The sequence below is a fragment of the Trachemys scripta genome, chromosome 1, assembly GCF_013100865.1.
Source record: "Trachemys scripta elegans isolate TJP31775 chromosome 1, CAS_Tse_1.0, whole genome shotgun sequence".
Taxonomy (NCBI): domain Eukaryota; kingdom Metazoa; phylum Chordata; order Testudines; family Emydidae; genus Trachemys; species Trachemys scripta.
Window position 1 is genome coordinate 310,547,578 of NC_048298.1, and position 18,395 is coordinate 310,565,972.

The following is an 18,395-nucleotide window of genomic DNA, read 5'->3' on the forward strand; positions in this document are numbered from 1 at the left end:
TACAGATCTCTCTCACTATGGCCTAAGCCATGTCAATGATTGTATATGTGCTTCAAAATGGCAAGGACCAGTGGGAGTATAGCTCTCTGTTTGCCCATCCCTACAGTCTGGCAATTTTTGACTCAAGAGCGATCTCTGCAGATGTAAATCTCTCCTCTGCAGGGACCAGCATTCAGCCAGTTCTCAGCAGCATTGCCCATCCCTCTTTTGCCACCCTAAGGTAACTACAGAAGGGGTGTAGCTGCCACAGCTAGCATCCTTTATAGGGACTTCCTCTACTCATTACTCCAAAATATACTAAGGCATTCTCTGCCTCAGCCCGGTGTTGGGTGGGAGCCTAGTTTCTTTCCTTCTCCCACCACCCCATCCACCCCACAAAACTTTAATCCAACCCTCAGCATTGCTCTCGCCTCCAATTCCTTTTTCACTGAGGCTGGAGTTGGACGACTTAGCAGTAGAGACATAGGTAGGGACCACTCTGAGGTTTCCCTAGCAGCTTATAAAGAACCATTTCTTTGAATCCTGGGTATTTGATGCTGCCACCAGCAGTGGTGGGTCAAGACCATTTCCAGCTCATGTTGTTCTGATAGGGGGGGAGGCTGCCTTCACGACCCCTTGAAGACCTATAGCTAATTCTGGAGGGGGAGATCATCTTGTGTGGCCACACAAAGCAGTCTCCGGAAGTTGGTTACTGGGTGTGTGGTTGGAGCAGCCTGGCACCCCCTGAAGTACTGGAGAGAGGGGGAGCTCCTGCCAGACAGAGGGGGAGCTCCTGCCAGACAAAGGAGCATCACTACCTTTTCTTTGCTCCAAAGACGTCAAATGCAAGGAGAAACTTCCTGAGTTTTTAATTTGAGCAATAGGGGAGTGAGACGTGTAGGAAGATGGGGTCCAGGGTATTGGGATTCGAAAGTCCAACTGTTACCTTAATATTGGGATATTTCATTTAAAATATTACCTGAATACAAATTTATACTCTTCGCACATTTTTTTTGTGGTGTGTTGGCAAGAGTGTGTGAGAGAAGTTCTTAGATAAAGAGAAAGTCCTTAGGTAAACATCTCCCTACACCCTAAAGCCAAAAGGAAAAGTTTTTTTGGGTTAGTGGGATCGTCATGGGAGGGCTTTGGTATAAATAGTTAAACATTTGAATTCAGATGTTTGATTAATCCAATGTCAGGACCTCCCATCCTCTGAATCCGAATATCATTTGAATCTAGGGTATCAAGATGGTCATATCTATTCAGGTGAATGTGGAAGGTTTTTACAGCCTATATCTGTTTGGAATCCAGCCACTGCTCTTAATCTCTGTTTTTTAAATACTAGATTAACTCACAAATGTAAATGAAAAATGTTCAGTTTTTTAGTGAAATAGATTTTAGCAATGCTGCTGTGATATAATATTGCAAAATGAGATCTTTCTACCATTAAAATATAGACTTTCCATGTCACTGCAGCAGAGATTAGAGGCAGCACACACAATAGATATTCAGTATTCCTTACTTCACATTTTTTAGCCTCATTTCAAAGTTGTAACACAGATTGCCATACCATTTCAGACCAATAGTCAATCTAGCCTGGTTTCCTCTTTTCCCCCATGCGTCAAAAGAAAGTGGAAAAAATTGGGAAAGCCCAAACTAGTTTCGAGTTCTGTAATATATTGGCATGTGTCTTGGGACACAAGGATTTAACAGTATTAATTATTATAAAATAGTTTTATCACGGATACTATTGGAGAAAACTAAAGTAAAAGAGGGGTTCCTTTAGTCTTCATTTTCGTTTAAATAACAGATGTATAGCAAATTAAAGAAGCAGATATTTTGTTGCATAGCCATGCACAGCAGTTAGTGACTGTCCTAATCCATAAACATTTGTATTACTTATAAGGATATTTGATGTATGTCAGGAGAAAAATAAATACATCATGCCATTGCTTTCCCAGTATTGTGTAATGTTGTTTTCTCCATGTTTTGTCAGGTGGTGATGATAATGAAATAGCTGGTAAGATTGTGCATCCATATAAGTGTATCTCACTTAAAAAATATAATCAGTCTCGAACTTTGTTGAACTACAAAATATCAGGACATAGACTGTTCATTTTGCTCAAAACTCAGGATTTCTTACTGATGTTTGATGATTAAAAACAAAGCAAAACCCCAAGCCTCAGATTTCAAAGCAGTGCAGGGGATTTTACCACAATACTGTCAATTTTAACATTATTTTAGGATCTATGCAGCTAATACAAGATCTTGTTCTGCTTGAAGGCTACTTTGTGTCTAAAATTATCTAAACCAATATAAAATTACTTTAAAAACAGTAAATTAATCTGCAATATAAAGCATTGTTGTAAGGCTAAGTTGTCCAGTATTTCCCAGAAAATTCTTATTTTTTGGTGATACACAAACCAGAAAGTACATAACTTGAGGGTCAAACTCCACAATAATTTTGCAAGGCTGACGGTTTGAATTTTTGGGGGGTAAATTAAGCAAATTTGATATGAATTGAAAATCCATCGTGACAACATAAATGTGCCTTTTTTTTTTTTTTTTAGTTTGCAATGTTGTAGCTTTGTTGGTTCCAGGATATTAGAGAGACAGGGTGGGTGAAGTAACATCTTTTATTGGACCAACTTAAGATATTACCTCACCTACCTTGCCCCCTATTTTTATAGTGACATTTTTACAAAGTTGCTTTTTCAGAATAGAACCACAGTTTGAGGGGTGGGGGAGGTGAAAGGCAAAAATAACAGAAGCACCCACAGGAATATGACTAATGATCTGAGAGAGACTTGGATCTTCTCATTTTCAGCATTGTGTACCACTCACTAAATTCTGTTCATGACTTCTCAGTTGCTCTCTATTGTCTCCCAGAGAAAAGTGTGTTTCAGTGACTCCTTTGGAAACTGCCTCCCACTCACTCACTCATGCATATTGTGACCTGCATAGTTGAATGGTAGATGACTGGAAGTAGTTGATGTAGCTGAAGTCTTGGGATAAAGTCCTGCTCAATGTATTTGTTAGGAGATTTGGCCTTGACTTTCATGGGAACTTTGGTATGGTAAACTGGTATAGTTGCCTAAAAAAGCTGCAAATTCCTGCACTTTGTTCTAGAAGTCCACTTCATGGATGATGACAATCTGAGCTTTAATGTTGGTATGGCATGAAATGAAATCCCTCTGCCATCAGCAACCTAAGAAGGAGGCTGTACTTCCAAGCATGGCTGGGTGGGGTTTGGAAGCCATGCTGCTTGTGATTCCGAAAGCTATGCAGAAGAATAAACCAACCATAGAATCACATCTTTTTTCATGAGGGTGGGGGAATGGAATCCTTCTGCTATCCCAACTGCAATTTAAATCTTGATACCTATCTTAGGGTTTCATACCAGTTCCTATCACCATAATATTCAGCCCATAAACTACCTGATGATTCAGTCATGATTTTTCCTGCCCCTGTAGCTTCCTTACAACATTGATTGGCCTAGATAAACAAAAAAATGTCTGTGTTGGGCTGGGTTGCATTTCTTATGAATGCTGTAGATCACATAGCCAAGATTTAAATAATTCCAGGCCTCATATTGTGGAGAAAGCCACAGATCTTTACTGACAAACATAACTGTAAAGAAAAATTGGCTGTGTAACCAAGCATCTGTCAGATGGTAATGATCTTTAGTGCATTTTTATTTTGGCTTGTAACATTAACACAATGGAATTGAAATCCTTTTGATCTAATGAAGTGTGTAAAACTGTATAAGCTGTGAGTAAGGCACAGCAGCATCAGGAACAGCCCATGTGCTACTGAATCTTACAATTTTTAAGATGGCTTTTAGCGAACACGTATTTTGTTACTGTTTTTGTATTTAGTTTGATAGACTGTTAAAGTACTAAGATCATCGTTTTTCTGGATAACTGGTATCACGGTTACATCTCTAGTCTTTTTAATAGGGTTTTTTTTTTACATTGGATTCTGTGAGAAAAACACTTCTTTTCACTGATCTAGTATTTTGTCATTCTTTGTTCCTGTTTGAGTATAGGATAGAGGAACTATGTACTATGTATTATTCCAAAATTATTTTTAAGCAAGTAGTAATAGCTGTTACATGCTTAAGGCTTCGGAATTTTAGTAGTTTATTTGCTCTTGCCATGTTTTTGCTTTGTTTTACCATTCCTATACCATATTTTTAAAAACCTATTTTAAAACCTGACATAGGCTACAAGCTTGCAAGAAGACCATGAAGTGATCCTTGTCAGAACAGATCAATCTGGAAGAGCATGGCCTGTGAACACAATGGCAGAACCACTGGAGCCGAAAGGAGGAAGACGAAAGAGACAGATGGTACACTTTATATAACATCTTTATTAGAATGTAATTCTTAGACTGCTTTGTAAATGTACTATTATGAGGGCATAACTGGTGTATGTATTTATCGAAAGAGTAGGTAGGTAGCTGGGAAAACAAGTTAATTTTCAGTATAGTGACATGAACTAGATGGTGAAAAATAGCTTTGTTTTAAAGTGGTGGTGTTGCCCCTTAGAGTTTTCATGGGGAATTTATTTAAATATAAACCTAACCAAATGTTTTAAATCTTTTCAAGGTATTAATATATCTTAGCCAAATAAAATACACTATTTATAAATCATGTAAATATATATATTAAATCAAAAAGATTAGTAGAGCATCTTTTCACACCAAGCCAAATACCTTGATGATAACTTGTCTAGGTCCTAAAAGCTATTTGTTCTATTTTATAGTTATGTGAAGCAAAACACTAAATAATGAAAAAGACATATGAATAGGGGGATCTTCATCCTCTTCAGTAGAGCAAAATATTGGCCTATGTACATTTTGGGGAAGCGGCCATGTCTACTTATAGCACTGTACAATGTCTAGCTCACTCTGGGTGCTATTATATTGTAAATGTTAAATGATTATACTGGCTCAGTGTCTATTTATTAGTCTATGTCATATTCATTGCAATGAGGGGTCCTGTTTCCTACTCAGTTCCATTTTACTTTTTAAAAAAATGTCTATAACTTTTAAAATTAATTCTTGCAGGCTGGGACATTTTAGTAAAAGCCCATTCAATATCCACAGAAGGATTCTAAGTTTGGGTTTTGAGCTTCTGAGAGCAGCAGGGGATTCACGTCTCTATTAAGTAATTCCTTGGCTAGTAAGACAGATCAACTTGACAAACGAGTGTGGTGAAAGAATTGTTATCCATTTTGGAAAAACACCATCACCACTTATGTCAGTATCCACCTACAGTGTGCAGTCCTGAGCCTTTCCTGAAGAGATACCACCAATTGTATAAATCAGGATGCTGTGGACAAACATCTAATATGAACTAGGATGGAGCTTCACCAGCTATGGCGACATCACACAACAGAGACATCAGCTTTGCATGAATTCTCCATGAGACCACTGTTGTTTCTGGCACAGGTCATAAAGTTCCCTGGGAGTTCAAAAACTGATCTGAGTTATGAATATCTTTGGAACATCCCGTTCTCATGTACTGTTTGCTTTTTCAGTTAACTTCCATGGTTCATTTCTTAAACACTTGAACTCTTTAAATCCTTTTAGTGAAATCCTGGTCCCAGTGAAGTCCAGATTAATAGTCATTTTCAATCTTTCCATTTTCAGGGTGCTACTCACATAGATAAAGAAAGGGTCAGATACTTTCAGGATGATGATGATCTGAGCCTGAAGGATTTGGTCAAAAATGAAAAGATGAGAACAGCAGAGGATCAAAACTCGCTATTCATGCGAATGGCATCAAAGGTAAGGCATAGTGTGAATGAATTTGTACTTAGGACTGAAATAGCATTTCCATTGTAAACCCTTATTTTCAAATTTCTTTAAAAAAATCACTGTTTGGGATTAGTCTTCCTATTCTTGTTATTAGCCTGGATGTGGATTGTTTTGTTTTGTTTTTTGAAAGCTGGGTAAAAATTAGTTCAGCCGTTTGAAAGAATTAGTTTTTTTCACTTATTAAGAATTTTGTAAAGATGATTTCTTTGCACCCTGATAACTCAAATGAAATTTTATTTTGGCATGTACACATCTCCTGAATGGTGGTTGTTTTAGCTTGTAAAAGATTTCTTTTAGAAATACATTTGCACATATAAAGGATGTTATGCATTAACATCTCAAATATTGTATGCCCACCTTCCTTAGTGCTTTAAATATATTTTAGTACCGTGTTCCAGATGTCTACTGGGGTAGGTATATATTAGTATAATCTTTCTTATAGATGCAAATGCATTTAGGTGTGTTTTACTTCTTCGTCAAGTACAGTGAGTAGAGGAGGAGACCTATCTTTTCATGAGGAACAAAATCAGGATAACGCTCAAACTGATGAGATAGGATTCTGTGACTTCCATGAATTGGAGTCCTGTGGTGCAGTAGGCAAAGCTTGGTTAAGCTAAATCATTGATTAGGATGTTAAATTCCTAGTGTGTAGAGTTTACAAATATCACTTTCAGAAGGGATAGGTAAAGGAAGTGGGGTGGAAATATGAGTTTCAGACTATTGCCAGCAAAATGATGGTGTTATGCCGACACAGCAACAGCGACCTTTTTAACTGAAGCTAAGGGTTTTTTTAAAAACAAAAAGAAATGGGGGGCATTGACTGATGATAAAGACCATTAGAACAGGATGATAAGATTAAACAAAGAGAGATTTTTGCAGATAAAGTAGGATTATATAATGGCCAGTATGTGTGTGGTTCCCCCCCCCGCCCCATGTAGACTTTTAGCTACAAGATATTGGTGAGAAAACAGTAGTGGAAAAAAGTAATGGTGCATGGAGCTAATAGTGGGAAATGAGCCTGGTGTAGTAAATAAGGCAGAAATTAAAGAGCATCTAGTTTTTAGTGACCATAATATCAAGTCTAAGATACTGATGAAATTCTGACCAGTGCAATTCAGTGAAGACACCTGTAAAATAATTAGTATGGGATCAAGGAGCCAACTTGGATATATGTGCTAAACTGATTGTCTAGCATACTGATCAGAAAGTTTAGTTCCATTTGAGAGCCATTGTGGAAATACCTTTAAAACCATGAGTTCAGTGCACAGCAATTATAAAACACACACACTTGGTTTACTAACAAATGAAGAGAACATAAAACTAAAGAAGTGGTGCTGTTCATGTAGGAGGTACTACTTAACCTTCAGATGGGATAATACCATACCTCAAGAATCTAAGTCCCTATTAGGCTAGGTTAAGAAAGTTAAATTTATCCTCTGTCGTGAATAGGGTTGGGTTAACCTAAGAGAAGTCTTCATAACTTTGACAAGTGTTAATAGAAAAAAGTTCTTTTGATGGGTCAGTGATGCAGAACTCTAACAATTTATTTTTTAAAAAATAATAAACGACAAGTCCATCAGTTTGGTAATATTTCATGTAAAACATAATGAATATGCTGCATGAAATAAATTGCCATGAAAGGCCATTGAAGCAGAGAAAGATAAATAAGATTTAAAAGTCTCAGTATCAGCAGAGGACTGAGGGACCTTGGCAACAGAGCTAAATGCAACAAAAGCTTCATGTTTTTGAAAGGCTCAATAGCACATATCCAGCCTGCCTATCGAAGTCCAAAGATCTGCCTGTAAGAGGAAGAATATGGGACTTCTGTTACTGATGATTCCTTAGGCACCTATCTTCATAATTTTCAAGTATGGTTGCAAAATTTGTAAGAATTTGAGAATGACCTTGAGTACAACAGTATCAGGAAGAGGACCTGCAAGAAATCCAGACCCTTTTGACAAAAATGGGATTTAATCCTTACCATTTGGCAAGTGACAGAAGAGGTTTTATTTCATGTACTTCCTGATACAGAAAATATTGGGGAGGACTGGAACTCAGACGCTTCAATCACTTGGTTGTCAGAGAAAAGTTCTGATTATGTGTCAGGCAGCAATTCTACCTGTACTTGAGGACGGACTGGTTATGTGCTCTGGACCTAGTGGGCACTTATATGCACACTGGAAATACAGAACATCCACTGGATATATCTCAGATTTCTGATAGAGGAATAGCACAACCAAATCAATGTTTGGTCTGGTGTCTGTGAGGTGTGAGCTTGTTAAATGCTGAGCATTAGTTGACAGGGCTACTTAAGAACCATTTGTTCCTCTAATTGGATGATGGCTACCACTTCCTCAAGGATAAGAATCTCTCTCTATTCTATTCATCAGGGTGCTAGAATCACTAAGATTCATGGTAAACTACCCCAGATGCCAGTTTTTCCTCTGCAAGACAAATGGAGAACCCTGCTGGACATGAAACTTACCTGAAAGCCTGCTTTTCTTGCACAAGAGTCCAAGAAGGAAAAAGAAAAATTGCTTTGCTTTCATGTTCCAACAGGGACCATGTCATAGATGTCGAGCACACCTCCAACCTTAGATAATCTTAGTGGATCCTGAGGGCTCAGTAATCAGAGAGCAACCAGAGACTTATGCACTGCAATTGGATGTTGGACTCCATTCAAAGAGTTTGCACCTCATAGGCTGTTTGTGTTGCAGAATAAAACCTATCCGATTCCAAACTAAGGACGATTTCTGCCTGGCATGGAGAGCTCACACAGGGATATCACATTCAGGATGCTTACTCTTCACAGAGGTTCTATCATTAAGCATGGGCCTGGGTGTTCTGTAGGCTTTCAGAGACCTGGTTCTCAAAGGGTGGTTTTGATTCTGGATGGTTAGACCACTGATTTGTACATGGGTTAGGAGGGTGGGATTAGGGAGTCTTTGTGTTGGAAAGCCTTGCAGGTATGGAACTGGGCAGCAACATACACAAGACGTTTGTCATTTATCTGGCAGGGAAGTGCAACACTCTCTAATGTAACTCTAAAGTCCTTTCTTTGAGGAGTCCTTCAGGCAAGACTTGGAAAAGATTTGTGAGCAGTTGGAAAAATCTAAAAAGCAATAACATCTGCTTGAAGGAAAGAATAAGGAAAGACCAGCTGTCAGGAAGTCTTTTTCTAGAGATTATCAAAACATTAGAAAACGAGTCTTCTCATCCAGATGTGTTTTATCATGACTTCTGACAAACATTTTGCTTCTGGTCTCCGACCAGCACACTCAAAAGATAAAGACCAGATTCTGCTTGCAGTTAAGTCAATGGGAAAAAAACAAAAAACTTGGTTTCAAACGCTATTTAAGTTTGCTAATTAAGTGTAGTTACATATTGCATCATTTACAAAATACCAGCATACAAAAGTAAGCAAATGAAGAGTTAAGGACATCATAAACTCTCCATTTCCCACCGGCTGTACTAAACACAGTCTAAATAACTGCATATTTCATCATAACACAACAATCTTATCTCTGACCCATAGATTTTTTTAGTGTATGTTTTTATCCTGATTTCAGTCAATGTATTTGTCAGCTGGTAGTGGAATTTCTTTTATAGAGTACTTATAACTGCTGGCCAAAATTTAAAAACCTCGATGCCTAAAATTAATTCCTAAATCCATATTTATTCCCAACCTCACAGATACTAAAGTTCTTAACTTTGTGTGAGTAGCTCATTTTAATGTTCATGGGACTACTTATATATGTAAGAGTCATCCACATGCTGGAGTTCAATGAATGATTTAGTAATAGTCTTTATCTTGGATCAGAGGCGATTGAGGTTGAAGAGCTTGCCAACCATTCTGTATTGGATGTCAACTCTGGAGAGGAGCTTGTCAGCAATGAGGAGGATGACGACAGCAAGGAGGATGGAGAAAAGGTTGGAGTGATGACACAACCTTGATTGATTCCTGTCTTGACTAGGAAGGGATCCGTTTCAGATCCATTGCTGACGACCGTCACAGACATGTTGTCGTGGAGGAGTTGGAGGATGGCAACAAATTTTGGTGAATTTAAGGAGCATTCTCCACAGAGCCTCATGATTGATGGAGTTGAATGTTTTTGTGAGGTTGATGAAGGCCATATACAGAGGTTGATGTTACTCACACTATTCTTGAAGTTGGTGGGCAGTGAAGATCATGTTAATGGTACCCCAAGATGGTCTGAATCCACATTGCAATTCTGGGAGGGTTTCTTCAGCCAAGGGGAGCAGCCGATTGATCAGAATTCTGGCAAGAATCTTTCTGGAGGTGAACAGGGCAATTCCTCGATAGTTTTCACAGTCCGATTTGTCTCCTTTCTTGAAGATGGTCATGATTATGGCATCCCTAAGATCAGCTGGGATTTCTTCTGAATTCCAAATCTTGAGGATTAAAGCGTGAAGCTGGTGAGCCAGTTCTTCTCTGTCTACTTTTGGGGGGGAAAGAAAGGAACACCCACAATCTAAGCACTGACATCTGTTTGTCCATGCTCATGATCGTGAAGATGTTTACATCACCAAAGTAGTAACTGGTGCAGATGATTGTTGGACTGACCATTGCCTTATCCGTTTCATCATTTCCATCAAACTCGCACCAAAATGAAAAATGTGGAAGAAATCAGCCAGACAGAAGATCAACCTCGAGAGTCTTAAGGCCCCAACTAAACATGACCTTTTCCAGCAGTGCCTTACAAAGAAACTGATGAATACCAAAACCGAGATGGAGAACCCTGAAGATCATTGGAAAGCACTCAGATTGGTCATCCATGCTGTATGTGAAGGAACACTGGGCTTCTCAACTAGGAACCACCAAGACTGGTTTGATGAGAATGATCAGGAAATCCAAGAACGGATCCGTAAGCATAAGGCCTTCTGTGCTTGGCTGAATGGCATCAATTCAAAGCAGAAAAGCGAAAGGAAGAACAAATGGTGGGAGGATAAAGCAAAGGAGAGCCAACAACTCGGCGACACCCATGACATGCACAGGTTCTTCAATGCCACCAGAGCCCTCTACGGGCCCAGTACCAAAGGGCTAACCACCCCTTAGGTCCAGAGATGGAGCCAATCTCCTCAGGGACAACAAATCAATCAATGCACGATGAAAGAAATACTTCGAAGACCACTTGAATCGTGACCAGTGTTGACGAAAGCATCTTTGACTTAATTCCTCAATATCCTTTCAAGGATGACTTCAGACCCTTCCAACATTCCTCGAGGTACAGAAAGCCATCAAATAAATGAAGAACAATAAGGTATCTGGACCTGATGGAATCCCTGCTGAAGTCTTCATCATTGTGATGTGAGTTACAGGAACACTCCATTCCATGCAAGTTGGCATTTAGATTTATCAGGAAAGAGACTTGATTGGTTTTCAATCTAAAGAAACCATAATTTCCAATTATTTTTCTGTTAAAATTTGAAATAGTATATGTAATTTCCTGCATTTTGGAAGACTGACATTTAAAAAACAAAGTATATGTAAAAAAGAAAAACAAAAGAAAATATTTATTTCCACTTCCGGTGACAGGATTATGTTACGTTAAAAAACCCACTGATTATACTCCAAATCTGTGAAAATAGGTTATTCCATTTTGTATGCTTAAGAATATGAGACTTCTGTGTTCTTCCATTTACCACCAGGCCTCTCAGAATTTTCCACCTTGTATAAAGATGTATCTTGGGATCTGAAAGGAAACATTGGAATCAGGGGTGGAAATTGGAGGGAGTATGGGGGGCATTGCCTCCCCAAACCAGAGACAGTGCATGGGGGGAAAGGGGATGTGGTGTTCCATGCCTCACCAGATTTCTGCCTTCCATTTAGCACATAGGTTTTCAAACTGCATGGCCTGCTCCCATAGGGGGATGCTCCCCACGGTTTGAAAACTGTTGCCTCCTGCCAGAAGCTGGCAGACTGGAAGCTGGTGGGAGTCACCCGGCCCGCTCGGGTCTCTAGCTCTTTACGCTGTGGAACCTGAGCTGGATCGCTTCTTCATGCCCAGGCACTCTCCAGACGGGGTGGGCAGCACAGCTCCGAGCTGCGCCCCTAATGTGCTCTTGCCTTTCCCCCAAGGAGCCCGGCGCTTGCCAGAGATGCCCCCTAGAGCTGGCCTCCGCCCGCGGAGGCCGGCTGCCATGAGATGCTCCCCAAGGCGCTCCCTCACTGCTGCCCTGGCTCCTCAGGAGCAGCCGCAGAGCCGGGAGTGCCAGGGCAGTGGCAAACAAGTGCCTCGGGGAGCATCTCATGGCCCTGTCAGCCCCCCACTGTCACTTCTGGGTGAGCATGTTATCCCACATGCCCCCTACACACGTTGCCTCTGGGGAGAATGTGACCCTGTGAGCTCTCCCTCCATGCCTTGCCTCTGTCCCTCCAAATATAGAAGTCAAACTACGCCAATGGTTGGAGTGTGTTTTACTTTAACATTTTTGGCATTAAACTTTCTAGTAAGGTATACACATAAGCTATATGCCTAGGGAGGTTGTGGTTGAAGATTTTTAAGGGTAGGTTAGACGAACATCTGTCAGGGATGGTCTAGATAATAATTTAGTCCTGCTATGAGTGCAGGGGACTGGACTAGATGACCTCTCGAGGTTCCTTCCAGTCCTACACTTCTATGGTTATATGATACTGTAAAAATCTGGACTTACTGCGTCTCCTCTCTTTTAATCATCTTCCTACATTTCTTCCGTGAGGGTATGATCCAAACTCTATTGAAATAAATAGACTCCCATTGACTTCAATAGACTTTGTCTCAAACCTGGCTGCTCTCTCTTTTATACTACTAAGCAAACATGCCTTACATCATGAGCCTGTTAGCAGGGTGACTCTCTTGAAACCTACAGATTGCTCTTTGCGAGGTCTTGTAGAAAAAGAGAAGTGTTTCAATGTGATAGAACAGTGTACGCTAGGGACTTATACTTTCCATTGGCTATACCTCGTTTAAAGATGAAGTTGTATTCTGCGCTTCATATTATGCAAATTGAGTCTGGCTCTCAGTTGCCCAAAATGTAGGTGACACCTAATTTATATTGTCGCTTAAGGAACAGGGAGGAGTGTACCTGAGTTTGGATATTAAGGAACTGACATTAAAGTGCCTTTAAATTTGCATGCCATTTTGTAGAATGCCTTCCAGTTCACAGCTATTTCAATAACAGTGCTAGTGTATGAGCTTTGGGAACAGTCTGAAAGTTTGGATGTGCTTGTGGATGTACAGAGTGCTGCAGTCTTTGTGTACTTTGCATAGCTTGAAACATGAATAAAAAGTTAAAAATAAAGATGATATAGTCCTTTTAGAACATCTTGTGTTGCAGTGTGGGAGCTCTGTAGGTGAATCTTTAGAAAGCAAAGATAGCAATTGTAAATGGATGCAGCAGAGTGCATTTCTTTTCGTCCTGTAGAATTTTAAATTTAGCAGCTAAACCCCCTGTTGTCAGTTTTAGTTAATAATATACTGCACAAAATTGACACTTAAGAATTACTTTCTCTTTTGTGCTTTCATTTGAGAGAGAAATGGAAAATATATCCACTAAAAGGAATCCGTCATTCTCAAGAAGAGGAGTAGAAGGAAATTGCTGAAAGTCTAAAAATGATATCCTGCCTAGAAGGGAGGAAAAACATCCCTTAAACTCTTCTGAGTAGTTTCATTCATCTTATAAGGCTGAAGTGCTGCTGTCGAGTGTCTGTCATTATTCCTTAGGCATGGCTATTGGTATAAAATAAATTGTCCCTTGCAGCCAAGATAATGTTAAAATATGCGTAATGTATAATACACAGGCATTATATAATATACCCACACACATACCGGGGGTACAGTAGCAGTTCCTATATTAAGCTTGCCTACCACTTCCTATTTATTGAGCAAACCCTTATATCCCAGGGAGAGAGATTACATATTCTGTGAATAGAGCCCAAGTCTCATTGTGCTTAGCTACACTACCTGTCAGAAAGAATCTGCCAAATCAATGTGTTTGATTATGCTGTCTCCTTTCTAGATAGCCCACTGTGTTAAGCATACTCATAAGAACGGCTATACTGGGTCGGAGCATTGGTCCATCTAGCTTAATATCCTGTCTTCTGACAATGGCTAATGCCAGGTGCTTCAGAGGAAATGAACAGAACAAGTACTCATCAAGTGATCCACCCCCTGTTGCCATTCCCAGTTTCTGGCAATGGAGGCTAGGGACACTTCAAAGCATGGTTTTGCACCCCTGCCCGTCCTGGCTATTAGCCATTGATAGACCTATCCTTCATGAACTTATCTACTTCTTTTTTGAACCCTATTATAGTCTTGGCCTTCACAACATCCTCTGGCAAAGAGTTCCATAGATTGACTATGTGTTGTGTGAAGAAATACTTACTTTTGTTTGTTTTAAACCTGCTGCTTATTAATTTTATTTGGTGACCCCTAGTTCTCGTGTTATGAGGAGTAAATAACACCTCCTTATTTACCTTCTTCACACCAATCATGATTTTATAGACCTCTATCATATCCCCCCCCCTTAGTTGTCTCTTTTCCGAGCTGAAAAGTCTCAGTCTTATTAATCTCTCCTCTTACGGAAGCTGTTCCATACTCCTAATCATTTTTGCTGCCCTTTTCTGTACCTTTTCCAATTCCAATATATATTTTTTGAGATGGGGTGACCACATCTGCACACAGCATTCAAGATGTGGGCATACCATGGATTTATATAGAGGCAATATGATATTTTCTGTCTTTTATCTATCCCTTTCCTAATGATTCCCAACATTCTGTTAGCTTTTTTGACTGCCACTGCACATTGAGTGGATGTTTTCAAAGAACTATCCAGGACAACGCCAAGATCTGTTTCTTAATTATTAACATCTAATTTACACCCCATCTCATTTTGTATGTATAGTTGGGATTATGTTTTCCAATATGCTTTATTTTGCATTGATGAACTTTGAATTTCATCTGCCATTTTGTTGCCCAGTCACCCAGTTTTGTGAGATCCCTTTGTAACCCTTCGCAGTCTGCTTTGGACTTAACTATCTTGAGTAGTTTTGTATCATCTGCAAATGTTGCCATCTCACTGTGTACCCCTTTTTCCAAATCATTTATGAGTATGTTGAACAGTACTGGTCCCAGTACAGACCTATGGGGGACACCACTATTTACCTTTCTCCATTCTGAATATTGACCATTTGTTCCTACCCTTTGTTTCGTATCTTTTAACCAGTTAGTGATCCATGAGTGGACCTTCCTTCTTATCCCATTACAGCTTACTTAGCTCAAGAGCCTTTTGTGAGGGACCTTGTCAAAGACTTTCTGAAAATCTGTGTCCACTATATCTTCTGGATCACCCTTGTCCACATACTTCTTGACCCCCTCAAAGAATTCTAGTAGATCAGTCAGGCATGATTTCCCTCTACAAAAATCATGTTGACTCTTTCCCAACAAATTATGTTCATCTATGTGTCTGATAATTATATTCTTTACTATAGTTTCAACCAGTTTGCCTGATACTGAAGTTAGGTTTATTGGCCTGTAATAGCCAGGATTGCCTCTGGAGTCTTTTTAAAAAATCGGTGTTACCTTGGGTATCCTCCAGTCATCTGGTACAGAAGCTGGTTTAAATGATAGGTTACATACCAGTTAGTAGTTCTGCAATTTCACATTTGAGTTCCTTCAGCAGTGATCATCCAGTGGCAATAAACAAAAATTCACAGCCCGTGACCTGTCCATGACTTATATTTAAAATACCTTATATTTAATCTTGGGGGTGGGGGAAGAGGTGCCGGGGAGGCCGCTATTGGGGTGGTGCCCAGGGCCAGCGGCACCAGCTGCCAGGGGCCATGGACCACGGCTGCTACGGCCGGCTGCCCGAAGACTGCTGCCTGGGTGAGCGGACCATGGCTGCTCCAGTTGGTTGCCAGGGGACTGCTGCCTAGGCCAGTGGACTGTGGCTGTTCTGGCAGGCCAGCCGGGGACCGCTGCCTGGGACCGCAGATAGCAACTGCTCTGATCGGCCTGCCGGGGACCGCAGCCCATGATTGCGGCTGCTTTAGCCATCCGGGAACCACTGCCCAGGGCCAAGGATCACAGCTGCTCTGGCCAGCCAACCGGGAACCGCTGCCCGGGACCAAGGACCGCGGCTGCTCTGGCCGGCCAACCAGGAACCGCTGCCCGGGGCCAAGGACCGCGACTGCTGGTGTGGCTGTCCTGGAGGTCACCTGAGCAGCTGGCCCTGGGGTCAGCCACACTGGCCCTTGAAGAAGTCACAGAGGTCGTGGAAAGTCACGGAATTCATGACTTCCGCGACCTCCATGACAGACACGGAGCCCCAACAATAAGACAGTAAATATCATAATGCCACTATTCATGATACTCCCACACCTTGAATATTGCGTTCAGTTCTGGTCATCCCATTTCAAAAAAGATGCATTAGAAATGGGAAAGGCAACAAAATGATTTAAGGGTATGGAACAGCTTCCATATGCTGAGAGATTAGTAAGACTGGGACTGTTCAGTTTGGAAAGGAGACAACTAAGTAGGTATATGATAGAGGTCTATAAAATCATGTGGAGTAAGTGAATAAGGAAGAGTTATCCACCACTTCACATAACACAAGAATCAGGGTGTCACCGAAATAAATTAATAGGCAGCAGGTTTGAAACAATCACAAAGAAGTATTTCTTCACACAACACACTGTTGTTACACGGTCAGACTGTGGAACTCATTGCTAGGGGATGTTGTGAAGGCCATAAATGTAACTAGAGTAAAAAAAGAACTAGATAATTTCATGGAGGATAGGTCCATCAATGTCTATTAACCGTTCTTATATTCCCTGAACATCTTGATATAAAGCCTTTTTAAAGTAACCCCCCAACTCATCATTTCTAAAGGTGGGGGAAAAAAAATTTCTACCTTTGCTATTTTAAGACAGCAAACTTTAAAATCATGACACTGTGATGTATGGAAAATCTATTTTAGGTATGTCACGCTGTATAGAGTGGCTCATGACCGTGAGTGCCTACCTCCGAGCAGAAAACAGAGCAGACACTCCAAACCGGTGGTGTGTTCAATAATTAGATTTCACCAATCCAGTAACAAATGGCTTGGCTTAACAGTGAAATCCTTGCTGATCTTAAACACAAAAAAGAAGCTTACAAGAAGTGGAAGATGGTACAAATGACCAGGGAGGAGTATAAAAATATTGCTCAGGCATGCAGGAGTGAAATCAGGAAGGCCAAATCACACTTGGAGTTGCAGCTAGCAAGAGCTGTTAAGAGTAACAAGAAGGGTTTCTACAGGTATGTTAGCAACAAGAAGAAAGTCAAGGAAAGTGTGGACCCCTTACTGAATGAGGGAGGCAACCTAGTGACAGAGGATGTGGAAAAAGCTAATGGACTCAATGCTTTTTTTGCCTCTGTCTTCACGAACAAGGTCAGCTCCCAGACTGCTGCACTGGGCAGCACAGTATGGGGAGAAGGTGACCAGCCCTCTGTGGAGAAAGAAGTGGTTCGGGACTATTTAGAAAAGCTGGATGAGCACAAATCCATGGGGCCGGATGCGCTGCATCCGAGGGTACTAGAGGAGTTGGCGGATGTGATTGCAGAGCCATTGGCCATTATCTTTGAAAACTCATAGCAATCGGGCAAGGTCCCGGATGACTGGAAAAAGGCTAATGTAGTGCCCATCTTTAAAAAAGGGAAGGAGGAGGATCCGGGGAACTGCAGGCCAGTCAGCCTCACCTCAGTCCCTGGAAAAATCATGGAGCAGGTCCTCAAGGAATCAATTCTGAAGCACTTGGAGGAGAGGAAAGTGATCAGGAACAGTCATCATGGATTCATCAAGGGCAAGTCATGCCTGACTAACCTAATTACCTTCTATGATGATATAACTGGATGAGGGGAAAGCAGTGGATGTGTTATTCTTTGACTTTAGCAAAGCTTTTGATACGGTATCCCACAGTATTCTTGCCAGCAAGTTAAAGAAGTATGGGCTGGCTGAATGGACTATAAGGTGGATAGAAAGCTGGCTAGATCGTCGGGCTCAACGGGAGTGATCAATGGCTCCATGTCTAGTTGGCAGCCAGTTTCAAGCAGAATGCCCAAGGGTCGGTCCTGGGGCCGGTTTTGTTCAACATCTTCATTAATGATCTAGAGGATGGTGTGGACTGCACCCTCAGCAAGTTTGCAGATCACACTAAACTGGGAGGAGTGGAAGATACGCTGGAGAGTAGGGATAGGATGCAGAGGGACCTAGACAAATTAGAGGATTGGGCCAAAAGAAACCTGATGAGGTTCAACAAGGACAAGTGCAGAGACTTGCACTTAGGACAGAAGAATCCCATGCACTGTTACAGACTAGGGACCGAATGGCTAGGCAGCAGTTCTGCAGAAAAGGACCCAGTGGTTACAGTGGACGAGAAGCTGGATATGAGTTGACAGTGGTCCCTTGTTGCCAAGAAAGCTAACGGCATTTTGGGCTGTCTAAGTAGGGGCATTGCCAGCAGATCGAGGGACGTGATCATTCCCCTCTATTCGACATTGGTGAGGCCTCATCTGGAGTACTGTGTCCAGTTTTGGGCCCCACACTACAAG

The 18,395-nt window shown here is 41.0% G+C and overlaps 1 protein-coding gene across 1 annotated transcript in view; it reads left to right on the forward strand.

The window, feature by feature from the left end:
* The window catches only part of CWF19L2 (CWF19 like cell cycle control factor 2), a 165,872-nt gene that overhangs the window by 92,427 nt on the left and 55,050 nt on the right, over positions 1–18,395 (forward strand). The window contains exons 11-12 of the mRNA XM_034758854.1: positions 4,204–4,329; positions 5,635–5,772. Coding sequence (XP_034614745.1) covers positions 4,204–4,329; positions 5,635–5,772 — 264 coding nt within the window. The remainder of the gene's footprint in view (positions 1–4,203; positions 4,330–5,634; positions 5,773–18,395) is intronic.